Source organism: Labeo rohita, chromosome 9, assembly GCF_022985175.1.
Source record: "Labeo rohita strain BAU-BD-2019 chromosome 9, IGBB_LRoh.1.0, whole genome shotgun sequence".
Classification (NCBI taxonomy): Eukaryota; Metazoa; Chordata; class Actinopteri; order Cypriniformes; family Cyprinidae; genus Labeo; species Labeo rohita.
The window spans coordinates 21,185,055-21,204,317 of record NC_066877.1 but is presented as its reverse complement, the minus strand read 5'-3'; the positions used below and the strand labels follow the sequence as shown (position 1 = coordinate 21,204,317).

General features: G+C 38.2%; 1 protein-coding gene across 2 annotated transcripts in view; it reads right to left on the bottom strand.

Annotated features, from left to right (window-relative positions):
- clybl (citrate lyase beta like) overlaps nt 1–19,263 on the bottom strand; it is a 71,066-nt gene that overhangs the window by 32,917 nt on the left and 18,886 nt on the right. The window contains exon 1 of one of the 2 annotated variants that reach the window (XM_051119324.1): nt 17,235–17,335. The exons of the other annotated variant lie outside the window; for it this stretch is intronic. Coding sequence (XP_050975281.1) covers nt 17,235–17,317 — 83 coding nt within the window. The 5' untranslated portion in view covers nt 17,318–17,335. Of the gene's footprint in view, nt 1–17,234; nt 17,336–19,263 lie in introns of those variants that run through there. 2 annotated transcript variants of the gene reach the window in all.

Here is a 19,263-nt window from a genome sequence, read left to right as displayed (position 1 = left end):
TAACATGGGTCAATGACATTTTCTGTCTCATCTATTAGTTTACATTAAAATGCATTTCATACACACAATCCCTTGAATACACAAAGCCTATGAAAAGCATGTTTTTAATTTCTGTAATTTTGATCATGATCATGTGGTTCAACCAACATATAAAAAATAAAAATAAAAATAAAAATAAAATAAAATAAAATAGGAAGTGATATCATGGAGAGGACACCTGCAGACCCTCACGACTGTGTGTCAAGGTCAATAAGCATCTTATATCAAATAATTTGACGTTTTATGACAAGGCAAGGTTAGTTTGTAAAATCATTTGGTGCTACTGCACATTAACAATGATATTTCTGAATAAATAATTAATGATTTAAAAAATACGTACAAACACAAATAAAATAAAACAAGTAATATACAAGTACACAAACGCACAAAGAATCTCAGCAACCTGTCAAAATAACAGAAAACAGAAATATATTACTTAATGTAATAATAGTACTACTACAAATAAATTTATTATTAAAACATAAATTTAAAGAATATTTACCAGGAAAAATAACTTACCAGATTTTTTTTTAACCAGAAAAATGAAAATACACAGTATTTCTAAAAAAAAGAAAAGAAAGAAAGAAAGAAAATAATAAATTATTTATTTAAAAAATAAAATCAATCTTTTGATTACTAAAATGTAATGAAACCATTAAAATTAATACAGAAAATGAATGGAAAAAAACATTTGCTCAAAATGAGAAAAAACAAAACAAAACAAAACAAAACAAAACAAACAAACAAACAAACAAACAAACAAACAAGTACAACTGTTTTGAAAAGGCCTTAAAAATGTAATTTTTGTTACAATTTTAATAAACTGCTGTTAAATTGTGTGAGTTTTATGATTTTAATTAATCAGACATCCTTTTTGATTCGTCATATTTAATTTAACCATCAAGACAGAATCTAGAAAAATTAAAACGAGGAAAGAAAAGAAAAAAAAAAAAAAAAAAAAAAAAAAAAAAAAAAAAACCCGGAATCCAGGAAAATTAAAACTGAAAAAAAATAATTTTGAAAAAACAAATAAACAAAAAACAAATAGAACGGAATCCAAAAAAATTAAATGGAAAAAAAACAATTTGGAAAAAAATAAAACTAAATTTTGGAAAAAAAAAAATTAAATAAAAATAAAACGGATTTCATAGGGCCCTACTTTTTACTTGATATTAAACCAGATGACATTAATAAAGTCACTAAACTTAAACCTTTCTTGAAAACAGTATTTCAAAACCAACATAAATACAAAGAGTAATATTTCTAAGAGCATTTATTTTAAACTAAAATACTGTGACTAACTAAAATATGGTGAAGTGTCGGCTTCTAGAGATCTGTTGTAGCCATGCATTTGTTTGCTGATCTCCCTCTTTATGCCTGCACACATGTAACAAACCTCTGGCTAATCTCAAGTGCTTAGCCAGAACTTCAATTTCCCTTCCAAATCTTTACAAACTGAAGAAACAAGGTTTGTTTTCCTTTCAGTCCTCTAATGGATAAGCACTGCTGACCTGAGGCTGTTATCTCCGACAACATCAGAGCAAACGCTTCTTCTCTAATGCTAATTCACAATGGCTTAGCAAGCACAGCTGAATAAATCTATTTAGGGCCAAGCCAGTACGATGTGAAAGAGACTTGGGAGAGATTACATACCCCAACACAACCGAGTTAAGACAAGACCACAAATCTGTCTGCTAAATGAGTTCTAGAAGCTGTCAGATTTCCGTTCCCCTGTGCCAGGGCTAATAGAGGTGTGCGTTTATGGCTTAATTTCCACATTTTATCACACACTAATAACCACTGTTATGGCTCAGACACGTTTTAATTGTTTTTTCGGTATGTCGGGGTGTTCAAACAATTAGCGTTAATAAATGCGCCAAATAATTGGTATCACATACAACTAATTACAGCCGGGAACAGTCTTCGCCTGTCGGTTCCTTGCGATTGCACATGAAGGGACCGTATTAGTTGACTGTATTCCTTTCCACCCTTACAAAAAGAAGGGGGTAGCATAGTGCTTTAAGGGGGGAGCGAAGGGGTGAAGTATTCTCTTTTGGTCTTTGTTGTCAAAAGAAGCTAAAGTCACTTCAATAGCCACTTAATCCAATCCTTCACGCTTACAATTGCCCTCAAGAACCAAGCGAGCATATTCTCGACTGAGATGATGCAGCTATACCAGGCAATTAAAAGCAGTTCAGGTAGTTATGGCTGCGAGCACTTTGCGGGCCTAAGTACACAGAGTCTCGGCAGGGATTCTCAATGCTATAGTGTTCGGATTTGGTCAGTGGCACTAGCTCAACAAGGGGAAGGAGGAGGAGGAGATATGCAAAACCACAATCAATGCAGACCGAGTGAGAGAGAGAGGGGAGGAACTTGCTATTACTCAAGACCCCCAAACCTTACAGTGCCCGGATTGGCAATAAAGAATACAAACAGCGAAATTGGATAGAACAAATGCAGAGGAGGCACGGGGCATTATGCATGTACGTGTGTAGGGGGTTGGCGAAGAAATGGGTACGGCAAAAGGGGGAGGGAGGATCCAAATTAAATCTTCTACATTCAATGCATACTGCTGCAGGGTGAAAATGTTAAAAAGCCATTTTAAGTGAGCACTTGAAAAAGAAATAAATTATCTTGTAAGTAGGAGGCTTACAAAACGATGGCACTCGTAATTAAAGAATAGATTTCATAAAGGAGCAGGAAAAAAAATTAAAAAACCTCCATGGGGGAAGAGAGGGGTTTCCTTGATGGATCTTTATCAGAGAGAGAAAGGGAGCGGGAGCAGATCGCTTGACGGAGGTACAAGGGGTCTAATAGAGAAACGCCATTCAGCGCTACTCTCCCTCTATGCCTTTTTAAACACAGTAGGGGTTTCACTTTGCTGCAACCTAGCTGCCACGGGGAAAGAGAGGAGTTTGCTTTGTTTAGTTGTTACTCTCTCTTTTATGTTTGAAGGAGATAGAGGAGGGAACGACAAGTCGGTAAATTCAGGAAAGGTTTTTTGCTGTTCTCCGAGGGTGGCGGTTTGGAAACCAAGCGGCTGGCCTCTCACGCGAGAGAGCGTGATGATGTGTGTGCAGCAGGGGAGGACGCTTGCTGTGTGTTCGTGTGCTGTAGACACACACACGTCCATGTCATGGTCATATTAATACATGCATAACCATCAGGCTTCTAATAAAAGATTTCATACGAGATGCACGACAACATACATGCAAATGGATGATCATGTCATGCTTCTCACACTCTCATTCCTCTTACAGTATATTCATCATGTTTAAAGGGAAAGTGCACCCAAAAATACCTGTATGACTGACTTTCTTCTGTGAAACACAAAAAATATGGTATTATTTATCCATACAATGAAATCAGATGGCAACCAATGGCCTTAAAATTCAGTTTTGCAGGATTTTAATTTGAATAAATAAACTGAATGGATTTCTAGAAGGATTTTTGCTTGTAATTTATCGTGTTTTGGAGATGATTCCTCATCTTAATTTTTCCAAATCCTCAATTATGATAAAAATGGAAAATATCGGGTTTAATAAAAATTGGATAACAGACATAGAAAACCCTATTCAAATTAGTTAGGTCAGTGCTTCGAAGTCCACTTAGCACATTTCAAATCCATTTCATTTTAAGGGGTCTTTATTCAGCGCAGAGTATTATAATTCATTCTGACTTGGGAATGTAATTCTCAGGTAGAGGAACTGATTGACAGAGACCAACCAAAAGAAAAGACAAAATAATAAATGTCCACGTTACTTGAAAGAGGTTTTTATTCGCACAGACTCTCGGAGCCACATCATACAAAGAAATTACATTTTGTCTTTTCTTAAAACAAAATGTTTGCGGACTAAATGTTTTTCACAAGGCTCATAATAGTGTATCGACGCTATATAATAGCAATGCAAACACTGCAGATGTAATTAGTATTAGCTTATGCAGTAGTTTGCAATGTTGGCTTACTTAGCCATGAAAGTCATAAAACTTTGTGGCATACCACTCTCACATTATAAACCAACCGGAATCCTGTTTAACAGTGGCTAATGAGATTTTTATACCAACTTTCAACATACTAATTCATTCACGAAAGTCACTGCAGGAAAATGAGCTTATCTCCCAGTGATTTATTTGATTACATGATTTGCCCACTTCTCATTTGGATCCGCAGTTAGCTAAGAAAACCCAGAAATTAATACGCGTAGGAGTAACTCAAGTGGCCAATATTAAGTGTACAATAATTCACATAAAAAGCAACACAGACCATGGGCAATAAAAACAAGAAGCAATAAATGTTATTACGGCACTACGGCAGCTCTGGAACCATTTGGAGAAGGCCGGCCTTCCCGGCCAGATCCGTACAGTGCTTCCGAGATACGCAATCTGGACCGTTTTATTGTTACATCTGTCCGGCATTTTTCCCTGTCATTAAACTATGATATATGTTTTATAAGTTCAGCCATTCCTGATGGAGACAACATTTCTGCAGTCCGCACTTTTCTGGACTTGAAAGGCTATGATAACAGGGTGGTTAGCTTAGCAGTTAGTGGATTTACTGGTGAGAGTTCTGAGGTTTTCTGCTCTTTGCTGCTTTTTATATGCTTCTAGACAGGCCTGGTCCTCATTAAATGTAAGTCTGGCTTCCCTATATAAGAGGACCAAGACAGAATACAAAAACCTCTGGTGGTTTCGTTGGACATCGATTCTGCTCAGCTATTACTGTCCTACTGCACTGCTGCATCTAAAAAGAAATGTTGATCAGCAACATTTCTTAGATTAGGGCTGTCACTAACGATTATTTTAATAATCGAGTAATCTGTCGATTATTCTGACGATTAATCGAGTAATCGGATAATTATAATTTAATTTTTTGTAGTATACAAACATATATATAAAAGCAATGAGGTAATAATAATTAGTTCAAAAGCAAGTAATTATATGGTTTTACTGAACAAAACGGCCTGACTATTGTTTTTACAAATTACTGCGGATCTAATCTTTGTTTAATATTGACTCAGCAACATTTAATTCAAATATCCACTTAATCATTAATATTTGGCTATTTCTTTATGATAGAAACACTACAGGCCCTGTAGTGGACAGCAAAACCTGTAAACTCAGAGTGAGGGTTGAAACTTTTATTTTGAAATCGCGTTAGCATATTGAGAAAGATGATGTATTCTCCTGTGTTTGCGTTGGGTTTATAAATTATTTACCTTACGTTATAATAAACCCAAATATGCAGAGATGGAGTTTGAGACGCTTCACACATGTAAATGATAACAGTTTGTGTAGCAGCATTTACTGTGAACGGAGATGCTCTGACACGCACGTATGTAACCTACACGCATGTAAATAATTAAAGCGCATGTATTACACCGGCATCAAATATATTTAATTGAACCATAGCGTTTGTGAATTCTTAATAGCATTATGCTTTATTATGATTCTTAAATGGGTTTAATATGTGGAATGCGCCACTTCCGGTATTTCGCCGATTACTCAACACGGGCAAAAAGTACTCAATGACTTTTTTAAAAACTGAATACTTGAATAGAATCGAGGAATCATTGCAGCCCTATCTCAGATGTTCTTATTTAATCTCAAATGTTTCTTTTCCTCTTCTAAACTCGAGATTAGACCCTAAGTAGGAGGTCTGAGAACGTATGGGGTCGTATACCAACACTTTCAAAATGCCAACTTACCAGGAGACATGATGTGAAGATTTACTGCACGACTTTAATGCTGACATAAGTAGCTATTATATTTTTCCTAATGATACTGTAAGCTAGCCGCACAAACTAAGAATGCACTCATTTAACCGCCCACTGTGTTCGTTCTGGCTAAAAACATGTTGGTGACATTTTAAATAATAAGTGCAGCAGTCCTGTGATGCAACTTGCATCTGTATTTTATGATAAAACAAAAAGACCAGCATTTCTTCTTAACTTGCGCTGACCAAAAAAAAAAAAAAAAAAAAAAAAAAAAACAACAGGCCAAATCTTCCACTTTGAAGAGGCTGTGAAATCAAATGATGGCAACAAAAATAAAATAGCCTTTTAGACAACAGCATAAGTAATTTCCAGACAAAATAAACAAAGATTTCTCCTCTGTTTTGTCTGTTTCCTACAGCATTGAATTTCAGCCTTTGAACCCCTGTGTTTCATGTATTCATAAACAGCCCTGGACACGGCACCATGGATAAATATGTTGTCCAATTTAACCCCCCCTTCCCCATCTCATATAAGCAATGTCAACCGCAGCTCTTTCAATATGCAGATTTCACAATTATTTCCAGCGTCTGGCAGCAACAGCAGTAGCTGTGTCTAAAATGCACAAAATTAAAGATTTGTGTTTCTACTCTGCGATAATCAGCATCTTTTTAATATGCAAACTATTTCCAGGAACTGTCGTGTTTGGGCTTTTAAATTAAATTTAGGAATGGGGTGGGAGGGATTGCATGAAACAGAAGGTTAAAAAAAAAGGCAACAAAAACAAATCAATGGCGTGATGCATAAACATGAAATAAGTTCGGAAGATGGTGGAGAAATAAACGGTCAAGGAGTCATCAATATTTATCCCATTTCCAGGCCTTGTCTTGCCCTCCCACCTCCTCCTGGCACCAGGCTAAAACAATCCCAATAAAAGCTGCTTCTCAGCATGGGATCGGCCTTGTTTTCCAGTCAGAAGACACAAGGTGCCGGTGCTAAAATATGTGGCCAAATTAACCGTGGGGCACTGACGAGAGTCAGAGAGGCAAAGTGAAACTTTCTTCTCTCTTTTGCCACCTTAGCTCCCTCCTTCCCTCCCGTTCCAATCCCTCTTTGGACTGACAGACACATCTGATCCTCTCGTAACAGGATCAGCTGGTGGCTGGTGACCCTGGCAACAGTATCCCAGTAGTTGCGTGTTCTCTGCTCCTCCGTCGTTCCCCTTGCCGCTGCCTCATTAGAGTGGATTTTACGCCCTAATCTGCACAATGAGGGTGAAGTCATAGCAGTTATGTGCGCTGGCCTATGCGTCTACCTGTAATCCTTGTGGAAAAGGCTTGCTCGCTCTCTCTCTTTCGCAAAGCTGCACACACACAATGGCTGACAAACCGCAAACTCTAAGCTCTAATTCTTCTCCGCACAAAGGCTCAGACTACAGACGGCTCAGCTGTCAAGCATCAGAGTGTTTTTGTTTCCTGGACCAAAGACTCATGACTGCCTGCCTTCAGCACGAGGAACGTCTATATCCAATCCATCACACCACAGCAAAATAATAACGGCGACCTGTTGTTGAAAGTTACCGGGTCCCGAAAGAACTTCTGCAGATGTGCGCGCTAATAAGTGTCATAAAAACGAAAGTTTCAACCAATGCGCCAACGCGAGAAACCGAGCGCTACGTTCGATTGTTATCCACAGCGGGAACGACACTGAAAATTTTCCCATTAATTTTTCTTTAGAAATAATTGAGAAGGGTCCTTCAAAAGGAGGGAGCAAGCGATGGGTGTGGGGAGGGCAATGGGGTTAGCTTTTAACTTAGCATTTTTATTGACTCCGGGAAAACAAAATAAGGGATCCTACTAAGAGTGTGCACTCGGCAATAGCCATTCAGGCCTTTGGAGCTCCATTGTAGCACTTTGAAGGGTTTGAAAGGAAACCCCACTGGTGAAAATCCAGTGGAACATCTCCACAACAGAGCACAACTGTTCCCTTCGGCTTGAATGGGAGGGACATAAAAGGGGAGATGGACTTCTGAGGTACAGCCAGAGACAAAGGCAACAAAAGTGCTGATCATGAGGGAAAGACACAACTCGTTGCGGCAGAGGGGCATGGAGAAAAGGAGCCTTAGACAATGGCACTCACGGCCAAGTGACACACTGAAGAACCGAAAAATCTACACAAGAAGTGCTTCCCTCCCCACTTCACAAAAAAACCCACAAGGAACTGCTGGACGGCTGAGGGGCCAGATTGTCCCAGAGGGGCAAAAGGACGAGCGAGAGGAACAACGCCAGACTGACAGCAAAGTATAGCCAGAAAAGTGAAGAAAACAGCAACAGTCAGAGAATCTGACAGGAGGAGATGCGAAAAGATAGGGGGGGCTTGTTTTATTTGGGGAAAGACGGGAATATTCAGGAAGAAAGAGGCAGAATAAGAGGGAGGAAGTCGCTCCTGTCTCTCTAGGCACTTTAAAAGGTGAAGCTCGATCTCTGATGCATTCCCACAGTGCGAGCTCTGCCACAGCGCCGCTATTCCTGACGCTCCACTCTGTTCTTTTCCAGGACTTTTGAAGTGCCTCTTTGTGCATCAACACAATTAGCTTTTAACCCCCGGAGAAACACTCATCCCCACCCACTCGCCTATTCAACATGTGGACGACTCTTAAAGAGCTGATCGCCTTCATCTCGTCCGGATAAAAAGGCCCTCGTGACTCCAGACATAAATAAATAAGTCTCATCTATAATTATCATGCCCTCCACTAACATTTCCCCCGCTTATTCCCGACACTTTGTTGGAACAGAAAAGATTCTTTTACCAGAACCAGTGTGCGTTGTCCATTTTAATGGGTGGCAGGGCTTCATTTACAGTTAAATCGTGTCACCTCCAAGACTGAGAGCATCTGAACGCAAGCCGGCGAGGAGGAGAGGGGGGAGTGATTTGTTTGACATGTTTTTATAAAATCTCTCCAAACGATGGCCGCCTCCCCTTCGCACTGGGTCATTTGCATGCTCTAACACACAGCCCCAGCCTGAAAGATTAATGCTGATATGCATACAGAAAGAACTAATTTTGAGATATGCATAACGTGCTTTGAAATGTTCTGCACGTGCCTGTCCTTAGAACTTGTGATATGCAAATAAAACTACTTTATTTCAAACTTGCTAAGGAAAACAAAGTGATGGTTTACCTCATTTACTCACTCTAATGTCAGTACAAACCTGTATGACTGAAGATACAGTTGGGGTCAAAAGTTTACATACACCTTGCAGAATCTGCAAAATGTTAATTATTTTACCAAAATAAGAGGGTTTATACAAAATGCATGTTATTTTTTATTTAGTACTGACCTGAAAAAGATATTTCACATAAAAGACGTTTACATATAGTCCACAAGAGAAAATAACAGTTGAATTTATAAAAAAAAAAAAATGACCCTGTTGATTCTTAATACTGCATTGTTACCTTAATGATTTTTTGTTTAGTGATAGTTGTTCATAAGTCCCTTGTTTGTTCTGAACAATTAAACTGCCCGCTGTTCTTCAGAAATATCCTTCAGATCCCACAAATTCTTGGGTTTTTCAACATTTTAATGTATTTGAACCTTTTCCAACAACAACTGTATCTACCCTTTCACACTGAGGACAACTGAGGGACTCTTGTGCAACTATTATAGAAGGTTCAAACGCTCACTGATGCTCTAGAAGGAAAACGATGCATTAAGAGCCAGGGGTGAAAACTTTTGAACAGAATGAAGATGTGTATATTTTTCTTACTGTGCCTAAATATCTTTTTTTCCCATGTAGTACTGCCCTTCAGAAGCTACAGAAGATACTCACATGTTTCCCAGAAGACAAAATAAGTTAAATTTACCCTGATCTTCAAATTCAAAAAGTATTCACCCCCAGCTTTTTTAATGTATTGTGTTTCCTACTGAAGCAATAGTGAGTGTTTGAACCTTCTGTAATAGTTGCACATGAGTCCCACAGTTGTCCTCAGTGTGAAAAGGTAGATACAGTCGTTGTTGGAAAAACTATTATTTTCTCTTGTGGACTACATGTAAACATCTTTTATGTGAAATATCTTATTCAGGTCAGTACTAAATAAAAAATAACATGCATTTGGTATGAACCCTCTTATTTTGTAAAACTTTGCAAAAAACTATCTAAACTTTTGACATCAACTGTATTTTAAAACCTGTCTCAATGTCCTGGTCAAACGGACAAAAAAAAAAGTCAAACAGTCATACAGGATTTTGATGACAGAATTTCCATTTTTAAGGGAACTATCCCTTTAAGTTAAATTGGAATGCATTAAAACTATAAAGGAACATGAATGTAATTGCTGTCAATCTGAGGAAAGAATCATATTTCAAAGATTCATTCAAAGAATCAGAGTCTCTGGGGATCTCTAAGGGATGTTTTGCTACCAGTTTCATCATCTGATCACCTAGAAAAGTGTCAAACTGTTGCAGTCTATTACATGTTGAATTTATGAATTAGAATTTTGTTCAAAAACCACCACCCTCTTGCCTTAGCAAGCATCAGTAACTAGAAAATAATAATGACAATCATATTGTCATGTATGCTTATAGCAAAAAAAAACAAAAACAAAAAAAAAAAAAAACAAAGATCTGCCGTTTCCCCCCCGGCTGATGATGACAGACAGCATCCCAACTTGCACATTCCCAGTCAAAAGGTCCTGGCGATCGAGGCAAGAGGAGCCTACTTTTAACCCACGACTCTTTCTTTTCCTTTCACTTTAGCTGATTAATGGATCAACGCTGTAATTGATTAGTGGCAAGGTGTGAATTTAACCAGAGTTCAGCAGCAATAATGGTCTCTTGACAATAGCAGTCGGCGTAAAATGTAAAATGATAGCCTGCAGCCTGATGGCCATCAAAGGAGAGCAGCCCACATAAAGAGGCCGGCTATTCTCTGGAGCGCTGAATTTCTTTGGGCTCTTTTCTCTTGGTAATGCTGTCAGTTTAACTGACAGGAACCATTATGGACGGTGCTTGTCAGCTCACCTTCATAAAACAAGCTGTAAAACAGCAAATAACAGGCTTATATGGCTTCATTATCTGAGGCACTCTAAATCACAGTGGAGGCGCTGGGTTCTCGTGTGTGTGGGTGCGTGTACCATCCCTTCGGTTCAACCCTCAACTGCGAGGGCAGACAGGGCGTTTTCAGAGAGTAAAAAGAGGGAGAGAGAGAAGTTGAGTGGGTCAGTCTCTTCTCTAAGCGCTAATAAACCTCATCCTTTTCATCAGCTACAACGGTGAGAGAAGCCCCTCGCCATGTTCACCAATCATTATCCAACACTTTATTAATTAGTCCACATCCACTCGCCTATAGTTCCAAACCGATGCGATCAGGGCCATCCAATGTTAAGATAAAATGTCCTCACAGTGGGACGCAACTTAAGTGGAGAGGAAAAGAACGAGGAGGGAGAGAGATCACGAGACAAAGAGAGCGAGAAAACATTGTGTTAATAAAAGTACTGCCCCAGTGAAATTATTTAAGAGGTAACGTGACAGAACGGGGTGGTCGAGGCACAGATGGAGACTGCATCTGGGAGTAGAAACCTTTTGCCACTGCAGCACGCTTGACGAGCAATCGGTTTTATTTATTTCATGCAAATAGATCCGGGCCTTTCACTAACCTGACAGCGGGGGCTGCGAGGTGTCGGCCTGTTTGAGGCGCTGAGCATCTCTGACTGCTCGCTGAGGTGCTGCAGGGAAATATTGTGCGCTAGGTGGAGGCAGGGCTGTCTTGACATCAAATTTTCACTGTATGATTATCGCGGCCAAAAGAATTCCCGATATTAATCTCCAAATACGTACTGTGTTGGAGTGTCAACAACTGTTAATGATGCTGGATTGCTTACGATATTATATTACGTGTAGCATTTACATAACATCAATATTTCATTATTTTGAATAACATTACTTCTCTTCAGATCGTTTCTCAGTCGGGGTTCCTGAAAATCTCTCCTGAAGTAATTTAGGGTGGTACTGAAAATGTGTTTTGATAAAAGTGGATCTTGTGTTTAGCAGTTCTTTAGTAATGCACCTTTGATTGATTCATTAAATTAATTGAATCATTCCCTTTTGGGATTTATTCTTTCTTTCTTGAGTTTTCATTCATTTTTTTTCTTCGTTCCTTCATTTAGTTATTTACTATTTTCCTTCTTTCATTCATGTATTTGCTGTAATATAGAATAGATATATTAAAACCAAATGATTAGTATCAGAAATAAAACTCTAAATTATGATGTTACCAAATAAAATGAGAAAACAATTGGATGGGGTGATTCTACATTTCACTGACAGTCAGCTTTTGCCTGAGACAAACAAATGTGGTAATTGTTTGGCAAACAGTGTGATTTGAGCGGTGTGGTTGGGATTGTTCTGGGCACAGCAGTGAGTGGAGGACAGAGAAAGAGACGGGAGGAACAAGAGATCAGTGTGACTGTCTCTTTAAACACGGGGAGGGATAGAGAGAGACTGACACAGGTTGAGAGGGCTGACTGATTAGCGTTTGTTTTAAACAGCAGTGCTAAGATTGACGAGTCGCTGCCAGAAGCTCTGCATGCCTGACACTCTTTTTCTCACTCCCACACACTCAAATCAACTACAAAAGACATTAGATGACATACATGACTTAGAGGACCAAAAATGACTAAAAAAAAAAGTGACATTTTTATATTTTCTTCAGAAAATGAGTGCAAGATTCACCATCATGATGCTGTTGATGGTTGACAGGATGTTTCTATGTTTTTGCTTGAGTGGGTTACTATGATGCTAGGTGATTACCTCCTGGACCAAATAAACAATCACACACTTGGTGTGTCCAAAATTGCACATTACATTTGTAGATACAAAATTTGAATTACTTGGGAAATGTTTGAACATTTTATACCATATGAATATGGGTGATATGAATGAAATTCGGATGCAATACATCCACCCTGTTGTTAACTGTCACATGACTGACCAGCGTCATTTGCGTCACTTCAATGCCATTCACAAATCTTATTCTGTGATCTCAAGGGATAGTAAAGTGTCCATCGAATGCACACTTCACAATCTCAGCAGATGTAGTAGGTCATCTGGGTACTATTTGCTTACTGTTTTTCAAAAACTTTTTGAGGTCTATTACTTTCGCAAATAATGCAGTTATAAAATGAAATTTAATGTATAAAGAACATAAAAATGAATCTAATGCTGGGCAAAAATTAATCACGATTAATTGCATCCAAGATAAAAGTTTCTTTTTATATATACTGTGTATTATTTATTATGTATACATAAAGACACACACATAAAATATATGTTTTAAAAATATTTACATCTATTCACATGTATATGTTTATATTTATATAATTTATATTATACATAAATACATTTAATATATAAACATAACATTTTTCTTAAATATAAACATGCATGTGTGTGTATTTATATATACACATAATACATATACACAGTACACACACATATATTATGGTACACAAAAACTTTTATTTTGGATGATTAATCACAATTAATGAATACTGCATGTTCCGTGTGTCTCTGTGTAAATGAATGGCGCAGACGCACAGTTTTGTTTACTACACACATACCGAAAGCGTGTGGCACTCGCAGTGTTTTCAGCCTCTGCCGCCTCAAAATAGGAGTACATGAACACATAAACATACATTTTGATTATTAAATTTAATGAAATCATTCAAATGGAATCCAGAATATTAGTGGAAAACACAGAATTAAAAAAAAAAATGAAATTGAGAGAGAGAGACAAAAAAAGTATTTCATAGGGCCTTAAAAATTTATTTTTGTAAAAAAACTTCAAATAAATTACTGTTAAATTGTGTACATTTCATGATTTCAATTAATTAGACATTTCTTTTGATGAATAAAGTGTAATTTAACCATTAAAAGTCTAAAACGGAATCTGGAAAAATTAAAATGGAAAAAAACTAAATTTAGAAAAAAAAAGAAGAAAGAAAACAGAATTTGCAAGTCCAGAAAATATTCAAGTCCAGTAGCTTAAAAATGAATAGAACACCTCATCTCAATAAGTGTTTGAAGTACTCATGTCTTCACCACAAAAGGTTTAAGACAAGTTACACCCCAAAGCGTCCATTCACTAATCCAGAGTGCATTACGAATACGCAGGTGTGTGCATTTAAAAATGCAGCATGCACCCACACTTTCTCGCATGCACCCACACACAGGTGGCTAAACAAATATAACCTATATGCCATGTCAAAGGAAGCAAACTTACACACACACAGACTCTCACACACTCACTCAGCCTCAGACAGGCGTTGCTTTGTCATACCTCTACTCTCGACAGGCCCTGCCGCCTCCACGCCACGCTCAACTCTTCTGGCTGCACTCCAAAGCACCTCAAACGCACGCCTAGCTCAGTCCCTCCGCCATATGGACAGATCTGAGCCCTTTGTAGTCATCTCTCTATGGAGGGCCTACCTGACTAAAGCCCAGCGGACTGCGACCTGCAGGGATGAGCATGCCGGCGCCAGAGATTGGCTCTTAAACACGGCGTAACACTTGCCATCTGACTGCCATAACAATCTGCACCCTTCACACACACATATACACCAGACGGACATATCATGACTTTTGCACAATAGAAACAAGAGAAATCGTTTCTTCCATATTCCAATTTTTTGACATATTTGTTTAAATTTAATATATTCTGAAACACATAATATGGAGTATATGTCATAAAAAAACATGCCATTTAATTATTTACTCACCCTCGTCAATGCAAACTCATTTTCTTTGGTGGAATACATAAGAATATATTTTGAAGAATGTTCAAGCTCCCCTTTTCCATAAAACAAAATATATATGCATACACATTTAAACTTGCCACAATGGTTATAAGACTACACTGGTGTTCATGGAACATCAATATGCACAAAGGTGATTTGAGAGCAGAGGTCACGTTGCGTCATTGACGGAATTTTGTTTAATCAGTGACGGAAAAATCTGAAGACCGTCCGTCACTTTGACAGATTACACTGAGGGTGATCTATTGTAAAACTGCAGCTGTAATTCCCACCCCTGTCCAGTTGGTGGCGAGCACGCTCCAGTCTGGCAGCAGAGCACGGGATACAGAACAAAAACGAAACTATCATGAATGTTTTCCTATGCGTTTGATTACGCACAGGCGAGTAGACAGAAGCTACAACGATCCATCACGCCACATTAAAGAGATGATTTAAGAATCGATATTGGTTCATTAAAATTAAAATGAGAATGTATTCAAATCGAGAAATCGATTTTATTTTTATCTTTTTTTTTTTTTTTTTTACCCAGCCCTAGCGTATTTTGTTGTTTTTAAACACTGCTGTTGTACTGTAGGTTCATGATTAAAAACGAAAGTGTGAACAAAAATGAAAGCAATTAAATCTGTTATTCTAATTAAAATATGAAAATTAAAATGACAGGTAATAAATTATGATGGGATTTTTACGACCCTGTCCGTCAAAATGACGGACAATGTTGAAGTCTAGCGCAACCTCTGTCTGAGAGCCATAGTTCTTCAGCAAAAAGTGGTGTAAAATTTAAACTATTCCTAACATAATCTTACTGCATTGCTTAAGAAGATACGAAATATAGTCCACGTTTGATGGACTAGTTTAAAGGTGCTGTCTTGTTCTTTTTGAGCACCCCTGGACACTGTGAGTTCACTGAAAGGACAAGAACAGCGCAAAGATTTTTTTCCTATTTGTTTCACAAAAGATAAAAAGTCATATGGTTTTGCAACTACATGAAGGTGAGTAAATAATGACCGAATTTTTATTTTTGAGAGACTATTTCTTTAACACTTACATTAAGACATCATGATGCTTACGCAATGACTGCAAGGCACAGCCTACAGCAGCATGTGTGTGTGTGTGTAGGGGAAAGATGGATGGTCTAGCTGCACCACAGGTGGCTGAGGCCCAGCGCAGGGAGGATACGGGTCAGAAAGACTCTGTCTCCAGCTTTGAGGATATGAAGGCAGCCCATGTGTCTCTTTGAACAGAACAACTGAACACAGAACAAATAGTGAGAATTCATAGACAGAGAAAGACCCAGGTAAGATTTTCCCATACCATCCATCTGTCCAGTAGCTTGGAACTGATGCACATGATGGGAATCTGGGTTTTGCACATGCCCAGATTAAACAAATGGCACTGGAATGACTCTGAATTCAGTTCATTTTTGCATGTTAATGTCAGAATATATGTGACCCTGGACCACATAAGAGTCAATTTTTTGAAACTGAGATTCATACATCTGAAGCTGAATAAATAAGCGTTACATTTATGTATGGTTTGTTAGGACAATATTTGTGACCCTGGACCACAAAACCAGTCATAAGTAGCACAGGCATATTTGTAAAAAAAAAATACATTGTATGGGTCAAAACTATCAATTTTTCTTTTATGCCAAAATCATTAGGATATTAAGCAAAGAGCATGTTCCATAAAGATATTTTGTAAATTTCCTACCAAAAATATATCAAAACATAATTTTTGATTAGTAATATGCTTTGCTAAGAACTTAATTTGGACAACTTTAAAGTCGATTTTCTCAATATTTTCTCAATATTTTGCATATTATTGCATTTCAGCCAAATATTGTCCTGTCCTAACAAACCACACATCAAAGGAAAGCTTATTTATTCAACTTTCAGATCTCACAACTTAAAAAAAAAAAAATAAATAAATAAATAGGGTCACATCTGGCCGAGATACAACTATTTGAAAATCTGGAATCTGAGGGTGCAAAAAAAAAAAAAAAAAAAAAAAAAAAGAAATTCGAAATATTGAGAAATTCACCTTTAAAGTTGTCCAAATGAAGTTCTTAGCAATGCATATTACTAATCAAAAATTACATTTTGATATATTTATGGCAGGAAATTAATGGAACATGATCATTACTTAATATCCTAATCATAATTTTGGCATAAAAGAAAAATCGATATTTTCAACCCATACAATGTATTGTTGGCTATTGCTACAAATATACCCGTGCTACGTATGGCTGGTTTTGTGGTCCGGGGTCACATATTATAATATTGTATGCTTTACATTCAACACACAAGTAATTAATGACTATTATTTAATATTTAATGCGTATCATGCTTCAAAGTGAATAAAAAAAATCCATATGTTCCATAATTGTTGTTAATAAATGGAAAATAAATTAGGATACATTTATTTATGCAAATTCAAATGTAAATAATGCATTTTGAATTCATTTTAGCTGTTAAATGGCTATACTTAATCACTTCATCCACAGAAATCACAAACTTTTTTCCGATATAAGTACTGGTTTCAATATTGGCCTGTTTAAAAAGTACTGAATCTAAATAAAATGAGTAGAATTAGCCATCCCTACTATAGGACTGTTTACTCTGTTGCAAATCTATTTAATCCCAAACACTTCCTCAACAAGCCTGATTAGTTTACCTCGCCCTCAAGTGTTCGGACCTGGTACTGCGTGTGATTCTGTAGCATCTCCTGTCTGTGGTTCCGAAAACTTGAGAAATCATGATTTTGATCTACTAAAAGTGACTGCTAAATTAAAAAAGAAATACACAATTATATGCGTTTACGGAAAGGAAAATAAGACAAACGTTTTGAATCACATTTCCCTGGGCACAAATTGCCTTGATAAACTCACATGCTTGAATTGTTGGTTAGACACGGAACAAATGAGAGGTGCCTCTTTCACGGTGTCCCCCTCTCCTCTAAAACACCCTGAACCCAGAAAAGACACAGAAACGGGCACTGCCATTACTTAACAAAGAGACTGTGACACTCGTGCTGACCCTGGGTCAGTGAAACCTGTCATGAACCGTGTGCATTTACAGCACTATTAGACATTTAAGCAGGATTCAGACTCTCTCAGGCATGAATGTTTCCACCAGACCTGCACTAATAGCATCTAAACAGCTAATATCAACAGGACGGCCATTCAAATGCCGCACGCATGACTGACGTTTAGCTAGAGCTCTGTATCAAGCCAGATACTAGCGCAAATGTGTAAGTGTTACCGGTGGCAAGTCTTTTTTTTAAATAAAAAAAAAAACATTTGATATATATTTCTAGTTCTTAGAGCATCAATACAAAAACCTCTTTACGGAAATAAAGAAAAATCTGTTTTTGAGGCTGTCGTGGTCTGTGTGTGAGTGTGTGTGACCCAGAAGCCTATGTGACTGAACACCCCCCCTACCGCCCCCTCCCTTCGGCCCAGTCCAGATCCTTTAATTAATACTGGCTTAGACCCGATTGCTTCTGACACTACAGGGAGTTTCCTGAAGCCCAACCTACTTCTGCTCCACAACACAGTGACCAAATCCACCGAGGCCGCCCACCTCCACTCACACACAAGACCTTGTGAGGACAGTAATTAAAATCCAACCATATTCTAGTTAAGAATTCCCTCAAATAACAGGCTTTGGTCTTTGCGGTGTATGTCAAGTAGGCGAAATAACGAGGTTCAGCCGTTAGGCTGTTAACAATGCTCGGCTCGTTCTGAACTAGTACAACCCAAACGACAAACCCCACACATGAGACCACAGAGCCTGAATTGTAGTCTATGGTGATAATGCGCAGCTGAGAACGTACTATATCACTGAATCCTCTCGTGTCTCGTAACACCACCTAAACATTTTCACTCAGGTTAACCACTAACACTAAAAGAAGCGAAAACATTTATAACTTCCACATTTTCACCCTGCACAGTCACCCAGAGCCACGGTATAGCGCCCAACGTGGGGTCAGGAATCCAGCGTTGCCCTGTTGGGAATCGCTCTGACTCAGAGCCGCTGCGACTCGCAGTTTTGCGGTCTGCACGGTATGCTAAATATATTACATCAGACGGCTCCGGGAACCTTCATTACAACTTCTCAAAACTGAGGGCTTATTTAAATGCATTTACGATACAAAATTTCTGCTCAAAATGCTAAACAGACATGCTGCTGTGCGTTTCTCGAAAGTAAATACTGGGTTTTGTTTAATTAGCGTGACAGTGGAAACATGACTGAAGGCTACGGCTATAATCCAACATTCCAAACCACTGAATACAGTATTAACATACAGAATCTAATGGAATCTGGAATACAAATGCAGAGCGGAGGGCAGCGGGGAATAAAAAGAGCGAACGTGGAAAGGCAGAATGGAGGTGGGAGGGTGGAAAGGGCAGCGTGTTTGTTTTCTTGCCTCTGGCTAATGAATTTACTAAACTGCCAGGTGGATGCAAATGGCAGAGCAGGCGCCTCGACTCTGCAGACAGCAAACTTCACAGCATCTGTAGAAACGCCGCAGTAAATCCAGAAGGCCTACATCAGTGTGTAAGCAAAGGGGGCAGGGGGGATAAACAACCCTTCATCCTAAGGAGAAAGGCATACAGTTAAACAACTCTTTTAAAGAGATGGTCAACAGATTAGCGCTAACACCAAACAACTAAGTGGAGTGCCACAGATTGAGTTTTTCT